Below are 21,590 nucleotides of genomic sequence, written 5' to 3'. Positions count from 1 at the left end.
TTAATTCCTGCCTCTTCTCTTCCCCTCCCTCCACACCCTCGCCTCTCAACAGTCCCTGATCACATCTCACTAGCCTGTGTTAATTGTTTTCCAAATTAACAGTCACATATTTCCTTTCCCCATCTCTGCTCAGCTAGCTAATCATAACCCCTTCCAAATTCAAGTCACTTCATGATTCTCATCGGTTTAATTGCTTCCTCATTAACTTTATGAAGTTACATTATAGACTGAACAGTTGAAGTGACAAAGCAGTAAGAAGCTAGATTTGGAGTCTTGTAGTGGAAGACATTTCCAAACCTTGATTAGGGCATGCTCCAAGTCATATCAATAATAAGGAAAGAAATCCAGTTTGTAGCTTGGTCCAGATTAAGCATCTGGGAGCATAAGTCTCTGCTGCACCTTTCACATCTTATGTGTATGCACCCCATTGTCTGCAATAAGATGCAGGTTGTGCTAGCTCTGCTCTAGTTGCTGGGGAGAAGCCTGTTGGTTTTACTTCATCACAACAAAGCCACAGTGTTACAGAGCTGCTATGGGCGTTGTGAACTCAAACATGCAGTAATCGTGGTAACAAACTACCTTAGCGATATAGCAGCATCTACAAAGACTTGTGTTGCAGTTCTGTTTCACAGCATACAGTACAGTAGAGCCCAGCCAGTAGAGATCTGCAGTGCAGAAGAAGTTGGTGGGAGCTTTCTTCAACAATTATGATGAAACTGTTTATTGTACAGGCACTGCAGAGAAATGTTTACAACCATGCATCAAGGTAGATGTTCTGTTGTTTATCTTAAAACAAATATAAAATGTCAACCATCTTCCATTGTCTTGATCAGCTTAATTGTTAAACTCAAGGTATGTCTGAATGGCATTATGCAATGCTGGCCAAAGACACCCAGGCTGCTTGCAAACATGCTCGCAGAGGCATCAGGAACAATAAAGCAGCAGTAGCCCAGCAGTCCATCTGGACTTTCATCTCCTACATGTCAGCAGGACTAATTCATCCAAACGCGGTGCTGTACTTACGTGGTAAGTTGTTCCCATGCTCAGGTTTCAGCATGTAACTGTCTTGCATGTAAAGATGCCTCATATTGCTCTTGAGCAGCTGTGATCTGTGTGAATGCATTTTATATTACTGTACCTGAAGAAAAGCAAAAATAGCAGGCATCAGCCTTACTGTATTTAGTAAATTTACCATGTCTTGACACATGTAGTTTTGTTGTAATTTGAAATATGTTAAAAGATGAGATTATAAAATACTGTCTAGCTGCTCTGTAAGATACTCACTGTACTGATAACCCAGCTGCATAGACCGAGATTGTTAAATTAATCAATACCAAAATAGCATCTCTCAAGCCTAATTATCTTTGCTAATTATTTTTATTTAAATAAATTAAGGAAAATTGCTTAAGGACTAGAACAGACCTTGTTAATTTTGTACTGTTGCTGTGCATAGAGCTGCACAGAGGACTTTTATAAGGTTGCATGTGTTTGGAAGAAATATTGACCTGCTTTGTGTTTATACATAATCAGTGGGATGTGCATATGTGTAAGTGTTGTAAACTCAGTCAAGTCACCAGGCTGTGGGGAGAGACAAAATCTAATAGCACTCAGGGGTCTCCCCAGAAAAGGAATGGGCTCGGTCTTTTCTCTGAGCAAATGATGTGAGAAAATATTCACAAGATATTGGTAAATATGTGGAGATTTGTACCCAAATAAAAAACTTCAAAGAGAAATTAATATGGTCCAGAGACGATTTTGTTATTGAGTCTGTCCTGGTTCTAGTAATAAGCTGTATCTTAATGTTGTATGTTAAATTTCACATAGGTAAAATTAAAGTCTGGGAAAAGACCCCAAACCTTTCTGGCATACTCTTTTTATTTAACATGTGATTCATTAAAAATTGATAAATTGCCTTTTAAATGGAGACTGTAGTCTGAATTCTATTTCTTCTCCCTGAAACAGCTGCACGAGGAACAAAGAATGGGATAGCTTCTGAGCACCCTCTGTCACCTATATGTTCCCATTGGGTGACCGAGCTTTCCGTATTGCTCAGGTAACATGTTTTCCTGCAGAAAGAACACAGCCTAGGTGTCTCGGTGATCATACAGAGGCCACCTCCCTAAAAATTACGCTGTTCTCTGACCCACTCCAGGTCTCACAGTTCAGGCTAATCATTGACAGGGCTTTTACGATCGCAAGCTTTTAGTGAAGCTTTGATAAGACACTCCAGCAGTTAGTGGCAAATGAAGACAGTCTGCACAGCAGGGACTCCAGGGAATGAATGGATTTTTTTCAGCGGCAGTAAAGGAAATCTGACTTTTAACACTGGCGTTATAAAACAGCATAATGTGTGGCCGACGGCTGAAGAGATTTGTTGCTTTTTGGACATTAGTTTTCACAAGGATAGTCGCTGGGCTTGCCGGAGAGGGAAGATCTGTGTGGAAGAAGGACCCTAACTCCAGTCCCGTGAGTGAAACACAGATGTTTTTGTATGACACCTTCCCCAAAGAGTTTCTCTGGGGCGTAGGGACAGGGGCGTTCCAGGTGGAAGGCAGCTGGAGGAAGGACGGGAAAGGATCCTCCATCTGGGACCGCTTCGTCCACACGGAGTTCAGAGATGCTGACAGCACGGACGTCTCCAGTGACAGTTACACCTTGCTGGACAAAGATCTGTCAGCTCTGGATTTTTTGGGAGTTACCTTTTACCAGTTTTCGATTTCATGGTCGAGGCTTTTTCCCACTGGGGTGGTAACAGCTCCCAATGAAAAAGGACTCCAGTACTATAACACCCTTATTGACTCTCTAGTCCACAGAAATATTGACCCCGTGGTTACCCTGTATCACTGGGACCTGCCCTTGACACTGCAAGAACAATATGGGGGATGGAAAAATGAATCGGTAATTGATATATTCAATGACTACGCCACCTTTTGCTTCCAGACTTTTGGGGATCGTGTTAAGTATTGGATTACCGTCCATAATCCTTACTTAGTTGCTTGGCATGGGTATGGCACAGGTATTCATGCTCCCGGAGAGAAAGGGAAAATAACCACCGTCTACGCTGTGGGACACAATCTGATCAAGGTACAGTATAGTAAGGTTTTACAAACTGATCTTGCACTGTCATGGGAAATAATGGGAGGAATCAATCACGTAATCAATGTTAAAAAAATAATCAAAGAGTGTGAAAACATCAAGAAATAACCCTTAGCTAAGGCAGTTGTTTGTTTTTTTTTCAAAACCTCGAATTGATTTCATTGTTGTAGTCACAACAGCTGACTCAGTAATTACTTGTTTTAAGGTGCTTGTTTATTACTCCATTTAAATTTCTTTTTGCCTACAACATCTGTGTATTAAAGACCATGGTTTTCCTTCTTTTTTCTTTTCATTCAGCTACACTAAAATGACTATTCTATTAGTTTATACAGAGATTTAGTTCTATTTGCATATTGGATCAGTTTTACTAGCAGTAGAAGATGTGTATATATAAATATGATTAGTTCTGGCTTAGTAGGATCATACTGAAAAATGTTTATCACTGAATTGGCAAGGTCGTCAATTCTTGGCTTGAGAAGTAAACAAATGTCCCTTTCAGTATTGAAGAGTTTCAGAACTGCATTATTTCTGTAGCACTTTCAGCATTTTAATTTTTATGCTGGTGCTATTTTATGTATTGTCTATCTTCTACAGAATTACACATCTGAAAGGCTTGATCCCATGATCAATTGCTTCAGCAGCTGCAGTACTGGGTCCTAAGTTCATGGTATTCTTTCTTTGGAAAGGACAAAAAGAGAAGTCTGAAGTGGGTCATATCTTTAAGGAAAAATGTGGAGACATTTATGCTGGTGCTTTACAGAGTTTATGGCATCTCTGATATATTATGAATTTCATTCTACAGAGTAGCTTGTCTGTGTGCATAAGAATATATATTCTTATTTTCTCATGCTATTCTTTAAAACAATTTCCAATAACAGCAGTTTAATATAATTAACAACATAAATATAGCTTTTTTTATCTGTAGTGCTCAAAGCACTATAAAGAGCAAGTCATGGTCCTGTCTGTTTGATAGAGAAGCTAGTATAATTCCCACTGCTCAAATAATTCCTAGCTGTCACAAAGAGACTTTTTGTACTACATACCCTGCACTATAAATACAATTAAGAAATACATCTGAATATATTTGTCATACAGAAAGAAGTATTTGTGTTGGGAAATATAAACTACCAGAGCAGTTAAAACATTCTGCAACTTCTATTTCATATATTAGTTTCCAGGCCTCAACTGGGAGAACATCCTTTTTCAGAAAACTCACTCTGAGTCTTATACAAAGTTTTATACAAAGAAAAGACATTGAGTATCCAGTTACTGATTTCAGACATAGCACAAAAATAATCTAACTATAGAGATTTGTGAAGCATCTCAGAGAGAACTGATGTCCAATCATTCTTTTCATTCTCAAGTGCTATATATGATACAATACATGTAAAAGACACAACACGAGTTTATGGTATTGCCTGCCTGAGTTCCTGAGTGGCACAATCAAAATTGGGTTATCCACTAGGCAATTTCTAAATTTTCCCACTCTAAAATCCATGTAAGCAGCACACAGCACAGAGAGCAATACCTCTGCTGGAGAATCAATTAGATGTGCCAGGAAGTCAAGCACAGCTGGGTTCTGATATACAAATTACTAAATTAATTTCCTAGTATAATTATTATTTAACTCAGTCTTGATCTAGTAGTTCACTCTAGCTTTAAAATCTGTGCAACCAAGCATAAAACAAATTACTTAAATGAAAGCTTTAATGAGACTTTTCAGCAACACACAATCCATTAACAGTTACTGTTGTTGTTACTGGGCAGAAGTTATTTTCATATGGTATCTTTCTCACAGAACCATGAATATTGCCTAATGTATTAGCAATTTTCTCCTGTGACACTGTAAAATTCCTGATTTTATTTTATGAAATTTTAATGAAATTTCATAAATGAAATTATGAAATTTAATGAAATTTTAGGTCTTCATTACAAAGTATCTTAACTTTGTCATAATGCATTTGAGGAACTGGAGCATGATGTTTTGGAGTTGGAGCTGGAATTGAAGCTTTTGAGGAACCTGTTGACATGAGCCAATTCTGTTGTAAAAATTCCCATTTATGTCAGTGGCTTTAGGAAAAACCAAGTTCTTGCCCATATGAAGGCTTCCTTTTTGGACAGCCTGTTGAAAGACAATATTCTTTTCCCACCCTAGGTACATTACCAGGTCTACCTATTAAATATGCTGAGCAGGAAAACCAAATCAGTAATGCTCAAGAGAAATTACTCTGGTCATCACTCTGTTACTTAGCGAACTGCTGAATAATCATTCTAAAGCCTTTTTATAGAAATATACAGAGTACCTTTAGATAAACCATAGATGAGTCCTACTTTTAGTTTAATTTGCCAGTGCACTGTTGCAGTGTTGTGAGAACTAACTACCAGTTGCATAAGGGAGTGCCTTTATATGGTATATCAATTATAAACTGAAGCTAGGTGTCAGAGAATCACAAAAAAAAAAAAAACAAAAAACAAACAAAAAAAAAAAAAACAATATAACAAACCATAAACTGCAGCCTTCCTGGACTTTGGATTAGTTTGTTGTAAGAACAGTTTGAAAGTCACTGGAGATTTTTGTGTCTCTAGAAGAGGGCTGAAGAAATTTTCTCTTAATTCTTAACTGAAAATTTTAGTAGATTAAAGAAACCCAACAGCTCAAAACTCAAATAATTGGGTGGCAAAAGGAAAAAGTACATACAATTTTAAACCAATAAAATAACAGTCTGCTTTCATGAATGAATTCTGGTAGGTCATTAGGTAGATAATTATCTTATTAAGGATTTTCAACAAAAGGAGGGCTTACGTGTCTTCATCAAACTCAAGACACACGTACTGTTGTTAGCACAAAGTATTATGTATCAGCTAACATGTATGCCTTCCTTCTTTCCAGCTTGCATCCCTCTAAGGCAATACCCCAGAGGCATCTACTAAAGAGACAGTCTTGCCATTTACATAAATAAAGAGGGCTACTGAACATAGAGGCAAAGGCTGCTAAGCAGAGTGCTTAGGAACTCCACACAGGGAAAACAATATATGGAAGAGCTCAACATTTCAATTTAAAATACACCTTGCATGTTACTGTGTATGATATACACAGAGGGTCATAATGGTTGCTAATCATTTTAAAGGACCTGGTACTACTTACCTGGAAATGAATAGGAAATCTGAAGTTTGAAGCTTATGAATTGCTAAGGTGTTCACATAGGTAGAACTCTATTCAGTTGGATGATCATTATCACTAATATCTGGAACACATGAAATCTTATACCATATGGAGAGTGACAGTCAATCTGTATCTCCCTTATTCATTAAAGCAGACTGCACTTTACCAAAGCAACATTGCAAAGCAATTAATAAAATGTAACTTGCCATGTGACACTTGAAAGACTCATCAAAGAAGACACAGAAACTGTGAGCTTACTTCTGAAGCAGATGTCATACTGAGATAGGGAAGAAAAAAATTGCACACAGAAAAATTACATGGATTTCTTTGATTTAATAGTAACTAAATTGGATAAGAAGCAGGAAAGTATAAAGCAGGTGAATCATTGTGACTGGAGCTAAATCAGATATTTTCCTGATCTATCATCACTATTAACTCTGGATCTAGTTATGTTCTTTCTATATATTACTTAGACTGAGGTTTGTAAATATCACAAACTACAGACCAGGCTGCCTTTTCGCCCTCTGTTTTGGTGCCCTCCAGGCACTTATGCCTTTGCTAAGTAACAGGCAGATACGGGCTTGATTTTTTGTTTGTTTGTTTGTTTTCTGTTAAAGACCATTCACACCCCTCATTCCCTTCCATCTTGCAGAAAACCCCAGGAGAAAACTATCAGAATACAGAAATCTCCCTGCATTATTTATTTTTTTTTTCCTATGGGCTTGGTTTCATGATATACACTGGGAAAAGGCAACACATTCCCTTTCAAATATGATGTCTCCATATAAATCTGTTACAGATCAGGTTCATCTCTGAGCCCAGCTGTGTTACTCCCTGCTCTTTGGTAGCAGTCTCTATGCCATGGACACCATCATCTTTGGGATGTTTGGATGAGTTTTTCCCAAAGAAGCACCATAATTCATTCTCTTTAAAAACAAATTTCTACTGAATGAATGGGGAATCATTTTTCTCTCTTAGTCTACCCAGATGTTTTCTTCCCTTTCTGCAAAGGGGCCTCCTCTCCTCAGGATCGAGAAAGATGGAGCTAGACCAGTGCCCGTATTTCTTACTGGGAAATTGGTCTCCATCAAGCATAGCTCTAGGATGGAGAGCAGAATTGTCTATGCTTGTAAATGTCAGAAGATTTTTCAAACAGTGGCCATCATAAGTGATGACAGTATTTTGCAAGTTTTGAATCAGAACTGATTCACACTTTTTTATACGATTAGTTATTTTCGGCCTAGCTTCCTTACACTTCTTGGAAATCATCAGGAAAGATGCAGGCCAAATGCAAGACGGATAGCATACAACAAATTTGATATTAAAACCTCAGTCCTTCAGACCACTCTTTCAGAAGCTTAGTCACCCGCATGTCAAGAACCTTTTTTTTTCTTCACAAGGACTCAGCTTCAGTCAGTTTGACAAAAAAAAAAAAAGGTTTTAGCTCTACTGACCACATGTCATCTTTACCACAGACCAAAAGTGCCTTGAACTGAAATAAACTCTCCAAATAAGCCCCACACACCTGCTCTTCTTCTGAATTGATTTTTACACCATCATCATCAAATTTTCTATTCTAGCTCCTCGTGGTTTGAAAAAACAAACAATGCAAAGTGAGAATCATTTTATTAGGACTTTTTAATTCTAATTCTAAATGCTCTTGTTCTCTAGCACTCTGAAATAACTCCGTATACACCTGGCTTTGTTTTGTGTGCTCATTGCTGAGGCATTCAGGGAAAACTGCTTTACTTTAATAAACTTTATGAACTTGAAAGTGTCAGTCTTTCAAGAATAGGCTTTTTGTCTACATACAACATAATTTACAGGAGCAGAGTTTGAAGCACTATGAGAATATTTCAAGAGGGGGGGAGAACAACACAGTTGTCTTTATTTTATTAAATCAACTGATTCTATTTAGCCTTTTTACAGGGTTAATGCTAACTGACATAGCACTTACTGTGACTTTGAAGTCTATGGAATAATTGCTATCCTAATACCAGGACAATATGCTGAAATTAATGTCATACGTATCTAGAATAAATACACAATATCGATCCTGCTTTCACTGTGTACTTAGCCTTGACATTTGTCCTTGATCTAACAAGGAAAGTGAAAGATTAGGGATTAAACTGTAACTGAAAGGGGGGGGAAAGAAAAGAAAAAAGTAAAAAAAAAAAAAAAAAAAAAAAAAAAAGATTAGTCAAGATTTTCTCAAAATAGCCACTATAATGGCTATAATATATATATATATATATATACAAGATAGAGCTTTTAAAATGATGTTTATTTCATGCTTTGTCTTACAGAACAAATGCTAACAATCAGTTGGTTCCATCAATAATAGTGTGTTTAGAGAACACCCTTCATCTGAGAGTGCTAAGCTGCCTTACAGACAATTAACTAAAACCAGAAATATTGACAAGCAGATGCTATTGCCTCTGCTACATCTGTAAAAACCTTAATATAGACCAGCCACAATTATTTTTGAATAGATGTAACCCTTGGAACTAGGAGATGACACATGAATTTGTGCTGTGAAAATCCTACCTTGACTTACCCTAAATGTACGGATTTGTATTTGTACTAGACGTCTGCTCCTGTACAATTGTACCTGTGGCTGTTTTCACAGGTGTAGGCAATGTTTTAGTAGTAACTTTACTTTCTTCTAATCAACCTCCTGAAATTGTGTATGAATATAATGAGTTCTCCCTGGTTGTTTTGTCGGTCATGCATGCTAATGAGTTGCTTTTTGGCAAAGACTTCTTTCTCCACTTCATTTAGAAACATGGAATTGCTAAGATTTACCTGATGCCACTGTCACGCTGCTTGGCCCTGTGAATAGCACAGTTGATTTCAGCAGGAATTTTCTTGTTAAGCCAGTGCAAATATACACCTTTCGTTAAACAGTGGTGGTAGTAGGCTGTGTCTGGGAAAAAAAATGTATATTAACCATGTGAGAAATCACTTGGGACAGATGACTGTGCAGATTAACACCAAAACAAGCCTGGCCTCAACAGCCATCTGGGGCTGGAAGGACCTTCAGGAGAGGACAGGGAGGGATGGCATTGGCCACATACATTTTCTGACAAGACCAGTAAGAAATCCCTTTTATAATATCAAAACTGTATCTTGGAGTTTGCCTCCTGAGTACAACTTTGCTGATTTCTGTTTAGCCTGAATCTCAAAGGTTAATGTTGCTTTATCAGTACTTTCAAAGACAGACCTTGAACGAATGTTACGAGCATGACCTTAGAAACCATAAACAACTGATACACAAAATTTCACAAACAGTAATTCTGCAGTAGTCCTGAGTTTAGCTAAATATCTACCTGACACCAGTCCATTTGTTGGTTTGGGGCTTTTTTAAGCTGTCAAGGCTGTGCATTTCTAGATAAATTAACTGAAATTATTGTCAAATATAAGCAAGGCTGTTTGGTTTGGTAATGATGACACTCTAACTCAGCACTCTAAGTGTTTCACAATGCTTCTCGATGTTTTTTTCTGGGTGCAAACAGTTATTTTCTTTCCAGCTTAGCATATGGAGCCACACTTCAGGAGCAATGTAAACCTTGAGTTATTTAACAACTCATCAGCTGGAGAGAGGTCAGCTCCTCTCCTCTGTCACGTCCTCCTCCTTCACCCTGATCCAGAGCCATCCTTCTCTGACACCCTAACAATCCTGTTTCCCTACAGGACTCAGGACAATGCTAGTGGTTCCTAAATCTCCCATGTATTCCTTTTAATACATAGGCCATGGAAATCTCGACTGCTGTGATCTCTAATTTAAGCAATTAACAATGTGACATTTGAAGGTAATTCTGGTGTGTGACAATGTTAAGCCTTATAGAACATGATGATGATCAGAAAAATTGAATTAAGATGTGATACAAGGCATGCTTTCATTGACACTAGCACTCTTAGCAAAACTTCTGTCTATCTTAGAGAAGTCTGTATTTGGCCTATCGTGAATACTGAAACATGTAGTAATCAATAAAATTTAGAAGATGCGGCTTACGGATTTTCTTTTCAAACCGCAGGGGTACTACTCTCAGAATTAATACTTAAAATGAATATTTTGCTCTACTTCACATACTGTCAGGAAAATTATCACATCTTCAAAGGAGAAATGAACTAAAAGCCTGGATCAAAATTCTCACACAGATTTGTAAATTTGACTTTTTGTTTCAAATTTTGCAAATGATTAGTCCAAATTTAAAGAAATGGAAGTAAATGGCAAGAACAACAGTATGGGGTGGACATGGTTTCATCAGAGTAAATGCAGATTGCTCCCATAGTACAGACCACTCAATAGCACAGAGCCAATGTTGACCAAGGAAACATAATTTGAGGTTTATCATTTATGTAAAAATTGGAAAAACAGTTTAAAATTTTAACCGTGTCAGCAATCATTGTTTTACAGAGAAAGAACTAGCTGGGACTCTGCTCTCTCAGATCAAATCCCACTGTCAACAGCAGTTTAGCCCCAAAGTGTCTGGAAGAGCTGTTCCACATACCTGCTGGGACATCTTGCAACCTTCAGACCCATGTTAAAAGGCAAAAAGCCACAAACATGATGTATCACAGGAACAGCACACAGGAGGACCTTGCATTGTAACAGTTATTGCCCATTGCAGCTGTGCAGTGTGGTTATTGTACCTTAACCAATCATCGATATTGCCATAGAATTTGCAGCAAATCAGATCTAGCTGCCTGCACAGTCAGGGATTTATTAAAGAGTAACAATTTAATGTTATTTTTCTCTTACCAGGCTCATGCAAAAGTTTGGCATAACTACAAAAAACACTTTGAACCATATCAGAAGGGGCTGATATCCATAGTCTTGGGATCCCACTGGATCGAACCCAACAGATCGGAAGATGCTTTGGACATCTCTAAATGTCAGCAGTCTGTGGAGAGAGTACTTGGATGGTTTGCTAAACCCATCCATGGGGATGGTGATTATCCAGAAGAACTGAAAAATGAATTATCATTTTTGCCACGCTTTACTGAGGATGAAAAAAAGTACATAAAAGGAACGGCTGACTTCTTTGCATTTTCCTTTGGTCCTAATAACTTCAAACCTCCAAACACTCTACCAAAAATGGGACAAAACTTGTCACTCAATTTGAGGGAAGTACTGAACTGGATTAAACTGGAATACGACAATCCTCGGATCTTGATTGCAGAGAACGGCTGGTTCACTGACAGCCATGTGAAAACCGATGACACCACAGCCATCTACATGATGAAAAACTTCATAAATAAGGTTTTACAAGGTTTGTGCGCAAGTTAGTTGTTGGATTTTTGGAGAGTTTTAAAATATCATTTCTAAGCTTTTTAATGATTTAATCTTTTTTTAGAAGACATAATGGTGACTAAGTTAATTATTAATTTTTTTCTACCGCACGAGTACAAGTCATGGATCAGGATCCACTGGTGCTAGGTGTTGTACAAACAGAAAAAAAAATGTAGTCTCTGTCCCAGGAAGCTAAAGTCCAACATCTGGGTACAAAACTGAGTCAGAAATGAATGTAAACAAATATGTTGCATATCACTTTTCACTGATGGCAGCCCAACTGTAAAATCTTCATGTGGGTACATACCTTGACAGCAGGAAAATGAGCCAGTGACAACAGGCTGTCATCGCCATGCTGAGGTTCTACTCCGGTGCCAAACGCACAGAGTAAATCAGCAGGAAAACAGCAATCATTCCTCAGGATTACGGAATGGCAAACAGAGATAATGTGTTTTAAATACACAGTTTTAATCTCAGTATTTTCCCTTCATAAAGCCAGAGTGCAGGGTGTGCTGTCTGAAGGCGAAAGATTTAATATTATACAAAACTATTATGCACTGTTTATACACTTATATATGTTTATATTATACACTGTTAATAACTGAAGCTTCTGCAAAACCAGTATTATTTTTCCCCATCCCATTTTTCAGCTGTGGTGCTGGAAGAGTGACACCTGCTGAGCCTTAGAGCAGGGCGATGCCTTCTGCATCATACACCACGTGCCATGTTGTTGTCATGGGTTGGCTCAGATCCTCCATGAAAAATCTTTCTTATCAGAAAAGGGAAAACGTGAGAAAGCATGAAGTCAGGAAAATCTGTATCACCAAAACAAACAAACAAACAAACAAACAAAAAAAAAACAAACATAATTAAACTTCTAATGAAGATTGTCCAGGTAATGCTGGTCCAAACTGTAAACTTCACACATATATGGTTATGGCCTGACTTTACTAGATTTTGAGGAGGTTATGTTCCAGTACTCAGTTTACAATATTTTAAATACTGCATTGATACAGCAGGGAATCCTAGGTGCAGGCCTGTATTTGAAGATGTGTAGCAGGTAGATTTCTGGACACTTGTGTAAGAAAATCCACTGCATAATCTTTTTCCATCTTCTAGAGCAGACCTGTCTGCAAAAAACATCTGTGGATCCAAACTTTTGAAATATTTAGTTCAATGTTCAACCAATAACCACAAAACTGTAATCTACATTTATATGTACGTTGATACTTCAACCTCTGCTTCAAAATACAGGGTTACCTCTTAACCAACACATTTTTTGTGAAGCAAACTTTGCCTAATCAGGAATACCATTTGCAATATATTCTCATATTTGTACTGACAGAGAAGTCAGGTATAACATAAAGTTACTCCTTGCAGCAAAACCAATGAGATCTTTTTAACCTCAAAATGTCATTTATATAGGCCAGATTGTAATGGGCTCCTGGCTATTTTTTGTGTGGTCCTGTGTGGAGCCAGGAGCTGGACTCAATGATCCTTGTGGGTCCTTTCCAACTCAGGAGATTCTGTGATTCTAATTGAAACTATAGCTTTTTAGTGGCAGCCATAAACCTGTCAATATTGAAACCAACACTTCTACAGAAGGACCCCAAGACTCCGACTATAGTAGACACATAAATGCCTCAAGATCTGCTTCCGTAGAAGTTACCTCTGGTGACACAGGGAGCTTACTTCACCCCTGACCTCTTCTACCTTCAGCCCCTTGTTCCTGACCCTTGGCCATACCTTTAGTTTTTAGGTGGACTTTTCTCCTTCCAGCTCCAGCTTTCAGTGAAGATCCAGACTTCTGTTGTCTTCTCCTTCTACACTGTATTCTCTGCATAGGCAACAGACACCAGTTCGGTGCTATCTCTTTTTTTTGTCTAAATGCAAAACTTGGTCTTTATCTCCCTGGTGTCACTATGAAGATGGTTAGGTATTAGTAAAGCTCAGCCAGGCAAGTAGCCCTCCTTCATTTCTTCACCGCATTCTGCCATCTCCTTTTGCTGCCACTGCAAACCGTGTAAACATACTCTTGCTCTGACCCATAGGATCACTACCTATCATCCATCTAAATATTAATTATTTTTACCACAAAATATACATAAAATAGTGTGTGGTGTTTTGTGTTGTTTGTTGTTGTTGTTGTTTTTTCCCTAGCCATTTAAACAGCCAAAAACTCTCATCTAGGCATGCATCATCACAATTACTGCAGTGTCTTTTGCTCAGAGAATTTAATTTAGCCCCCATCTATTCAGAGTGCTTCTACAAGAAATAATTTTTCAAAAATGTCACTTAGGCTGTCCCTGTGTGCCTACTTCCAGTGATTCAACCTTCCCAATTGCAGACATGAAGTACTCATCTTTGCTTTCAAGGACATTCTGGCCTATTTCTCTATCCACTACATCACTCTCCACCTCCAGCTTTTGCATTTGATATTCTCAGAGATTTTTGTGTCTTGTCCCATGGTTACCCTAATATTTAGAAGTCGCTTCTCATGAAAATACATGCATTACTTCATTAAATTCCCTCATCTTCTTGCCAATGCTCCATCCTGATCTGTTGCTTATGCTGTCCTGAGAAAACAAGGCAAGATACTGTTGGGTGAGAAAAAGGCTTTACATCGGAATACTTCATCTTTATTACTTGCCGGACAGGTAGAATATGGCAGTCCATTTGTCTGTGTCAACATCCACAGTAACCCTGCTTGCTCACTGCTTTGCCCTTGATATTCCAGCCCTTATGGGTTAGCATGAGGAGTTACCCTGCATTAGTTGCTAGCTAAAAGATGGCAATTAGCCATTAACAGGACTGATTGTGGAATTTGGACTTTTTTCTTCCAGGTTGTCAGTTGGCATGTGGTGTAAGTGTGTGATGAATGTTCTTATTACTTGGTGTCTTATTACTTGGTGTCCAGCATGTGGTGTAAGTGTGTGATGAATGTTCTTATTACTTGGTGTCCAGCAAGAAGCTGGTTTGGAAGTTTTACTGTCCTTCCTAGTGATCAGTTCCCACATCAGAGAAAGCAGTAATTTTGTTATCTTCCTCACATGCTAGACATAAAAGCATAATATTTTACAAAGTGTAGAGACAATAAGAAAAAACATGCATTTCATGTGAATAAACCAAGCACTTCCATCTCTGGGTTGATAATTCCAGTTTGTTCTGAAGTCACTGTATGTCCTTACTAACACATTTAATTTTTCAGTTAGAAGCTGAAGAGACATTCATGAATGTTAGAATTTGCAGGGTTACTTTAAGTAAAGGTGGACAATAAAAGAAAGCTTTAGCCTCATGACAAGTACAAAGAAGCAATCTAAACCAAGTGATTTTTAGCCTTACTTTTTAGTCAGAATTATCTAATTTTATTGGCATGGATTTGTTATGGAAAAAACACCAAATGCAGCTTAAAAAAAAAAAAAAAAAAGCATTCAACACTAATTTAATTTCTTAAAGAACCAGTGATTTTTGATTGGTTGGTTGGTTTTGGCTTTGTATTTTTACGGAGTAAGGACTAGGCTATACAATTTCTATCACAGTTTTGCAATGACTTACAATGGGCCAATAACCCTCAGCACTGAGAAAACCCTCAAGATTTTCCAAGCGAATAGACCTTTCTTGTAAATCATCCCTCATATATGTTAGAGTCCTAAATATACAGCTCATGAATGTTAATTTCTCTTATGCAGCTATTAAATACGACAACATAGATGTGTTTGGCTACACAGCCTGGTCACTCCTTGACGGCTTTGAATGGCAACATGGTTACAACATCCGGCGTGGATTATTTTATGTAGATTTCAAAAGTGAAAAAAAGGAAAGGATTCCCAAGTCATCTGCACGGTATTATAAACAAATCATACGAGAAAATGGCTTCTTCCCAAGAGAGTCTACCCCAAGTTTGCAAGCTCAATTTTCCTGTGACTTCTCCTGGGGTATCACTGAATCTGTTCTTAAGGTAAGCGTGAAAATACCGAAAAGATCAATGCTGGCAGGGCAATTCAGTTTTACTTTGTGAATAAAAGACTGGCTATGGCACCTTTCATTCAGGAGTCTCAGTGCACACTACAAGCAGACCTTTTAAGCCTAGTCATAACTGTATAGGTTCAATTTTATCAATTTGACAGGTTCCTAGAGTTAGCTAGTCACAGGGTGCTGGGCATGTGTACTTGGCAGCAGCAGACCCTGCTCCTTTGCTCCGTTCACCTGCTCCCAGCTGCGGATCTGATCAGGGAATTTTAGGCCAAGAAAATGCTCCAGAATTTTTGATGATTGCCCACAGCAGCACAAGGGAGAGGGTGGCACAGAACAGGGAGAAGGTGGCTACCCTGGTGCAAGGAGAGTTACCTTCGCTCTAGAGATCTCATCTAAAGCTATGAACAAGACAGGAACAGATTCCTGGGTTGAACATGGCCACTTACACAAGTGGGCAATAAGCCATTCTTTAAAAAGACTAGGCCACAGGTGAAGATATCCCACATCAGCACGAGTAGCCTTTATTGTTTTTGCTCCCAACTAAAAACAGATCATACCATCTTTTTTCCAAACTTTTTTTCCCAGAGTACCTAGTTCTGCTCCAAATTTGGTAGATAATATGACCAATACCTACTGTCAGTGTTGAGATGCTCTTTGTCATCGTGTACAGAAGGGTAGTCTAATGAAAAATATCAGCTTCAAAAAATACCAACAAAACTTTGTAATCTCACATATTTACTGACAACTATAGAAAAAAAAAAAAAAGCTTAAAAGCTTCTATGTATTTTGTTAATCATTCCATGTAAACACACAGCACAGAAAAGTCCATTTCCTTAAAAAAAAACAAAAACAAAAACAAAAAAAAAAAAAAAAAAAACAGATTTAATCTAAGTATTTTAAACTTCACTGTATGATTATAAATCCTACAAAAATGTTTAAAATTTGGAATAGTAAAAAAATACCTTGTGTGACACAGAGTGCTGTTAACTAGTAGAAGATAGCAAGGATATAACTCATACTAAACACTACAAATTGTGTCAGATATTTGCACAGGCAGAAGGACTACCGGTAAGAACAGGGACCGCTGCACCATGGTTTCACAAGACTGATCTCAGCAGCAGTGCCTAAACAGTCCACGTCCACCTTTTGCATCCTCTATTGCTTCTTCTTAACCACCTCGTGGGCCTGTCAGCACCATGAGAACCCCTCTTTGCATGACCACAAAGTGGACCCCACGAGAAAGATTTATCTGTGTGAAAACGTATGCAGTGTAGGCTGGTGGCAGGGGCAGTGTGACCCCACTTTAACACACTATTTTCGATTCTACAGGCAGAATCTGTGGCTTCCTCACCCCAGTTCTGTGATTCAAACCTCTACCTGTGGAACGTCACGGGAGACGGGCTCCTGCACAAAGTGGAAGGGGTGAAGCTAAAAACCCGGCCCGCACAGTGTACGGATTTTGTCAGTATTAAAAAGCAACTCGACCTCCTGGAAAAAATGAAAGTCACCCACTACAGATTTGCACTCGACTGGTCACTGATCTTACCCAAGGGAGATCTGTCGGTGGTCAACAGGCAAGTGCTGAGGTATTACAGGTGTGTGATCAGCGAGGTGCTAAAACTCAACGTCCAGTCCATGGTCACCCTGTACCACCCAACGCACGCCTACCTGGGCCTGCCGGCCCCTTTGCTGCAGACGGGAGGGTGGCTGAACCACTCTACGGCCCACGCTTTCCAAGACTACGCAGCTTTGTGTTTTCGGGAGCTGGGCGATCTGGTGAAGCTTTGGATTACAATAAATGAGCCCAACCGACTCAGCGATGTCTACAACAGGAGCAGCAGCGACACGTACCGGGCAGCGCACAACTTATTAATAGCCCACGCCATGGCCTGGAAGATATACGATGAGCAGTACCGGTCCCTCCAGTACGGCAAAGTGTCCCTGTCCCTGCACTCGGACTGGGCCGAGCCTGCCAACCCCTACTTCGAATCCCACGCCAAGGCTGCCAACAGATTCCTTCAGTTTGAAATCGGCTGGTTTGCCGACCCCATATTTAAGACCGGGGACTATCCGGCTACGATGAGGGAATACATTCTCCTTAAAAACAGGAAGGGCCTCTCCCGCTCTTCTCTGCCGTCTTTCACGAGCGAGGAAAAGAAGCTCGTTAAAGGCGCAGCTGACTTCTATGCCCTGAATCATTTCACCACGCGATTTGTGATTCACGAACCCCAGAACGGGAGCCAGTACGAGTTTGACCGTGACATTCAGTTTCTGCAGGACATCACCTGCCTGAGCTCCCCCTCCCGCCTGGCAGTGGTGCCCTGGGGCGTGCGCAAGGTTCTGAAGTGGATTAAAAGAACCTACGGCGACATAGATATTTACATCACGGCCAATGGAATAGACGACCAGTCCTTAGACAACGACGAACTTCGGAATTATTACTTAGGAAAATATGTACAAGAGGTTTTAAAAGGTGAGTATATGATTCAATCTCCTCAGAGCTGTTTCCATGGCATAGACCCAAGCCTTCCCCCAGGCAGTGCAAGCAGCTCTGGTTGGGATGAGGTAAGAGGCCTGCATCAACAGAGTAGCTAGCCTCTGAACATAGAAAATGGCATTTCAGACCAACAAATACCAATAGACAACTCTAATTTCTGCTTTACAGAGAAAGGCAGGAGCGTCCTTGCTTGCTTGCTCACATAGAGTCATTGGACAGTGCAGCAGAAGCAGGCCCAAGGAGACCTGGAGGGACACACAGGAAAGGTGGCAGGTCATCAGATTTTAAGGAGCTCCTGTTGAAGGGAGAGTCCCAGTTCCTGCTCCACTACTTGCTCTTTGCTCTGCACCTACAGAAAGTTATTCACTTTAAAGAATAATTAATAAACAGTTGTGGAGGTAGAGAACAAAACCCAAGACTCTTTCTTTGTCCAAGGCAATGTTCTTCAGCAATAGCTTACTGTATTGTAGCAATACCATGGAGGCCCCATTCCTCCCATCCCTTCTCCTCCAACCAGACATTAAAAAGGAGCAGTGAGCTCTGCACAGCTTATCATGAGAAACACAGCAGAGCTCAGCTGTTAGGCTGGGACCCAGGCAACTGCAAAAATTTACCTGAAAGGCAGTAACTGAACTATACACCCAAAATAAGACTTTCAGTACATCACTGCACTGCTTCCTACTGGCAGTCACTGAAGACTTAACTGATCAGGACATGGGGTGTCTAAAAGCTCTGCTGAGGTGCCTGTCCCCAAACACAGCCTGTCTATTCTGGCTTCCTAGAAGCTCGCTATGTAAAAAATCAAATTACTCACGGCTAAACATTGCTTCAGATTACTTCTGGACACTAACAATAACCAGAGCATTCCCCCTCCAGCACTTAGCTCTTTCCCAATCACTACAGGACTAATGAGTATTTGCTGATTTACTTTTCGTGCTGACTTCACATTACAAACAAGAGGACAATAAGTTATTCTGCTGTTACCCAAAGGAAAAGGTCATTTAAAGGGCACTCGACATAGTATTCCCATTTTGGTTTTCAGATAGCATGATACTTCAGGTACTTCATAGAAAGGCCCCCCAATTTACAATGCTCTTGTTGAGTCTGGCTCACATCCCCAGTTATGCTCTCTGCTTACATATGAATTGCAGAGACCTCTACTCACCAAGGACTGCTACTTCTGATTTGATTAAAGTATTTTCACTCAGTGCTTGCGTGCAGCAGAGTAACAGCCATGTACACTGAGGGGCTGGGCAGCTGAGTCTGGAGTAAGGCAGGAACTTTGTGAATGCTTCTCTCAGGACCCAGATGAGCAGCTGCTCCCTGTGGGTCACTGCAGGTGGGTTCAGGCATGGTCCCTCTGCCCAACACAACACGGGGTGGGAGGGAGGCTGGCAAGCACTTACCTTTCAAAGTGCCATTAATAAATGCAGGAATTCAAAGATACAGGTTAAGTATCTTTGTAAATCCACCTTTCACAGAGTAGGTCCAGAAAATTCCCGAATTCTTTTTAATTATTATTTTTTAATTATTTTTTGGAACAGTCTAAAGATAGTTGGAGCTGAGCATTATTAGAAGCACTTAGTGTAAGTAAATATTTTTCTTATGGTTATGCTTTTTACATTGATAATCATTCATTTCTCTTTTTTTTTTTTTTTCCCCTTCCAGCATACTACATTGATAAAGTCAAGATTAGAGGTTACTATGCATTTAAACTGACTGAAGAAAAATCCAAGCCCAGATTTGGATTCTTCACTTCTGACTCAAAAGGAAAACCTTCAATAAATTTTTACAATAAGCTGATAAGTAATAATGGCTTTCCTGCTGACTATTCAGTCTGTGATCCTTCCAACAAAGAAAAGGAGTGTAGCTTCTGTTTATTTATTTCTCAGAAGAAGCCATTAATATTCTTTGCCTGCTGTCTTTTCTCTACTCTTATCTTGCTCTTAACCATCATTGTTTTTCACAAAAGAAAAAGAAGAAAACGTTTTAAGGTAAAGAACATCCAGCGCATCTGTGTGTCACTTTAAAAGGGGGCACGAGCCCGCTTTCAACAAGATTCAGTGCTGCGTGCATTCTACAGAGGCCCACACAGAATAAACACTTGCAGAAAAGCACTACGAGTCACTCCAGTTATACACACCAAGCATTTCGTTTGGAAACAGAAGGTAATTGCATGCACAGGAAGAAGAGCTACGACATTTGTCTCTTGTTAAATTACTTTTCTCCACCTTCTGTACATAGAAGATAAATTCATCTATTTAAAGAAAAGGAAAGAAGAAAATTTTATGACTCTCCTGTGCCTTGGAATAACCTCACAAACAGTCTGACTTGAAAAGAGATACTAAGCTGTGAGAACTGATGCGCACTTTTATATGAACCTCTTTGGACCAGAACTTTCTGTGATGTATATTCATGTTGTAAATGTTGCTGAGCATGAAACTGCAGTTGTTAGGATTTATAAATAAAAGTGTTATTAAAGCCCACAGGCTTTCGAGTAAGTACAACACCAGGAATGAAATGTGCTGGGCCAGCATCTGAGGATACGTCTACAAGAACAAATCCAGGTTAACTCCATTACCGACCAACATACTTGTATCTCATACATTAGACAAGGAGGTCAGACAGGAAACAAGTCATAATTACATATAATCGCTGCCTTTCCTCTCTGAAATGGGGCAGTCATCAACTTTTTATGAGCAGAGAACATGAAAATAAGTAGTAAATATTAATCTACTTGAGAGGGATTAATCTAAACTGCACTTTGATAGCTCATCAAACATATTTTCAATAGAAAATCAAATATATATCATCATTTTAGCTCTCATAACGTACCATCGCAAACCATGGCTGGTATAAATCCCATGGGATACGCTTATTATTTTGAAGTATTTATTCTGGTAAGAATTGTGTGCAATCTTTTTAATGAAAATGACATTTAGCAATCAGTGCATCAGGTGCAGATCTCCAGTGAAACTGTGCTGAGGACAAGAAGTCCTCTACATTTTGACAGGGTTTACTGAGCAAAGATCCAGACTGGACTTGGGAATGCTGTGTTTGTGGATGGAGCTCATCATGGAATCTCCTACAGCACCCTTCCTGTTTAGCATCAACCTAAAGCAATTGTTTGTGTGCTGCAAAACTGGTCTCGGTATAAGTGGCCTCCAACAGCCTATAGAGGACAGTGAAACAGGATATGGTTGGCCCACGTGGCTTCCCTAGGTTAGACATTATTCAATCTCTTCACTTCCTTTTGAATTCTCTCATAATCTAGCAAGGACTTTGAACTGTTGAGCAGAAAACAATACTGAAGCTGTGTTACAATTTTATTTCTGTCCTCTAGGCTGAGTTTCATGATATCGCTGCATTAAATGAAAGCTACCAACCTGGGCATAACACACTCCAGGGATAAATGAACATTCTTTTAATTTTTCATGGACCAGAGCTTCCCCTTCATTTGTTTTTTTGGCAATCTCAAAGCAAGTGTTTTTGGGTTTTGTTTTTTTGTTTTTTTGTTTTTTTTTTTTTTTTTTTTTTTCCCCTCCCCATGAGCTGTGCAATCA

The 21,590-nt window shown here is 39.3% G+C and overlaps 1 protein-coding gene across 1 annotated transcript; it reads left to right on the top strand.

Moving 5' to 3' along the window:
- Positions 1–2,243: 2,243 nt before the first annotated feature.
- KLB (klotho beta) lies at positions 2,244–20,057 on the top strand (the record flags this gene model as incomplete). Its single annotated transcript, XM_084285662.1, is given in 6 exon segments — positions 2,244–2,339; positions 2,341–3,084; positions 11,028–11,535; positions 15,245–15,513; positions 16,860–18,003; positions 19,696–20,057. Coding segments are annotated over 6 exon segments (3,123 nt in total).
- Positions 20,058–21,590: the final 1,533 nt, after the last annotated feature.

Source organism: Netta rufina, assembly GCF_964035555.1.
Source record: "Netta rufina genome assembly, chromosome: 4".
NCBI classification, from domain to species: domain Eukaryota; kingdom Metazoa; phylum Chordata; class Aves; order Anseriformes; family Anatidae; genus Netta; species Netta rufina.
Note: the sequence above shows the minus strand (reverse complement) of the source record. Positions and strands in the feature narration are given on the sequence as shown.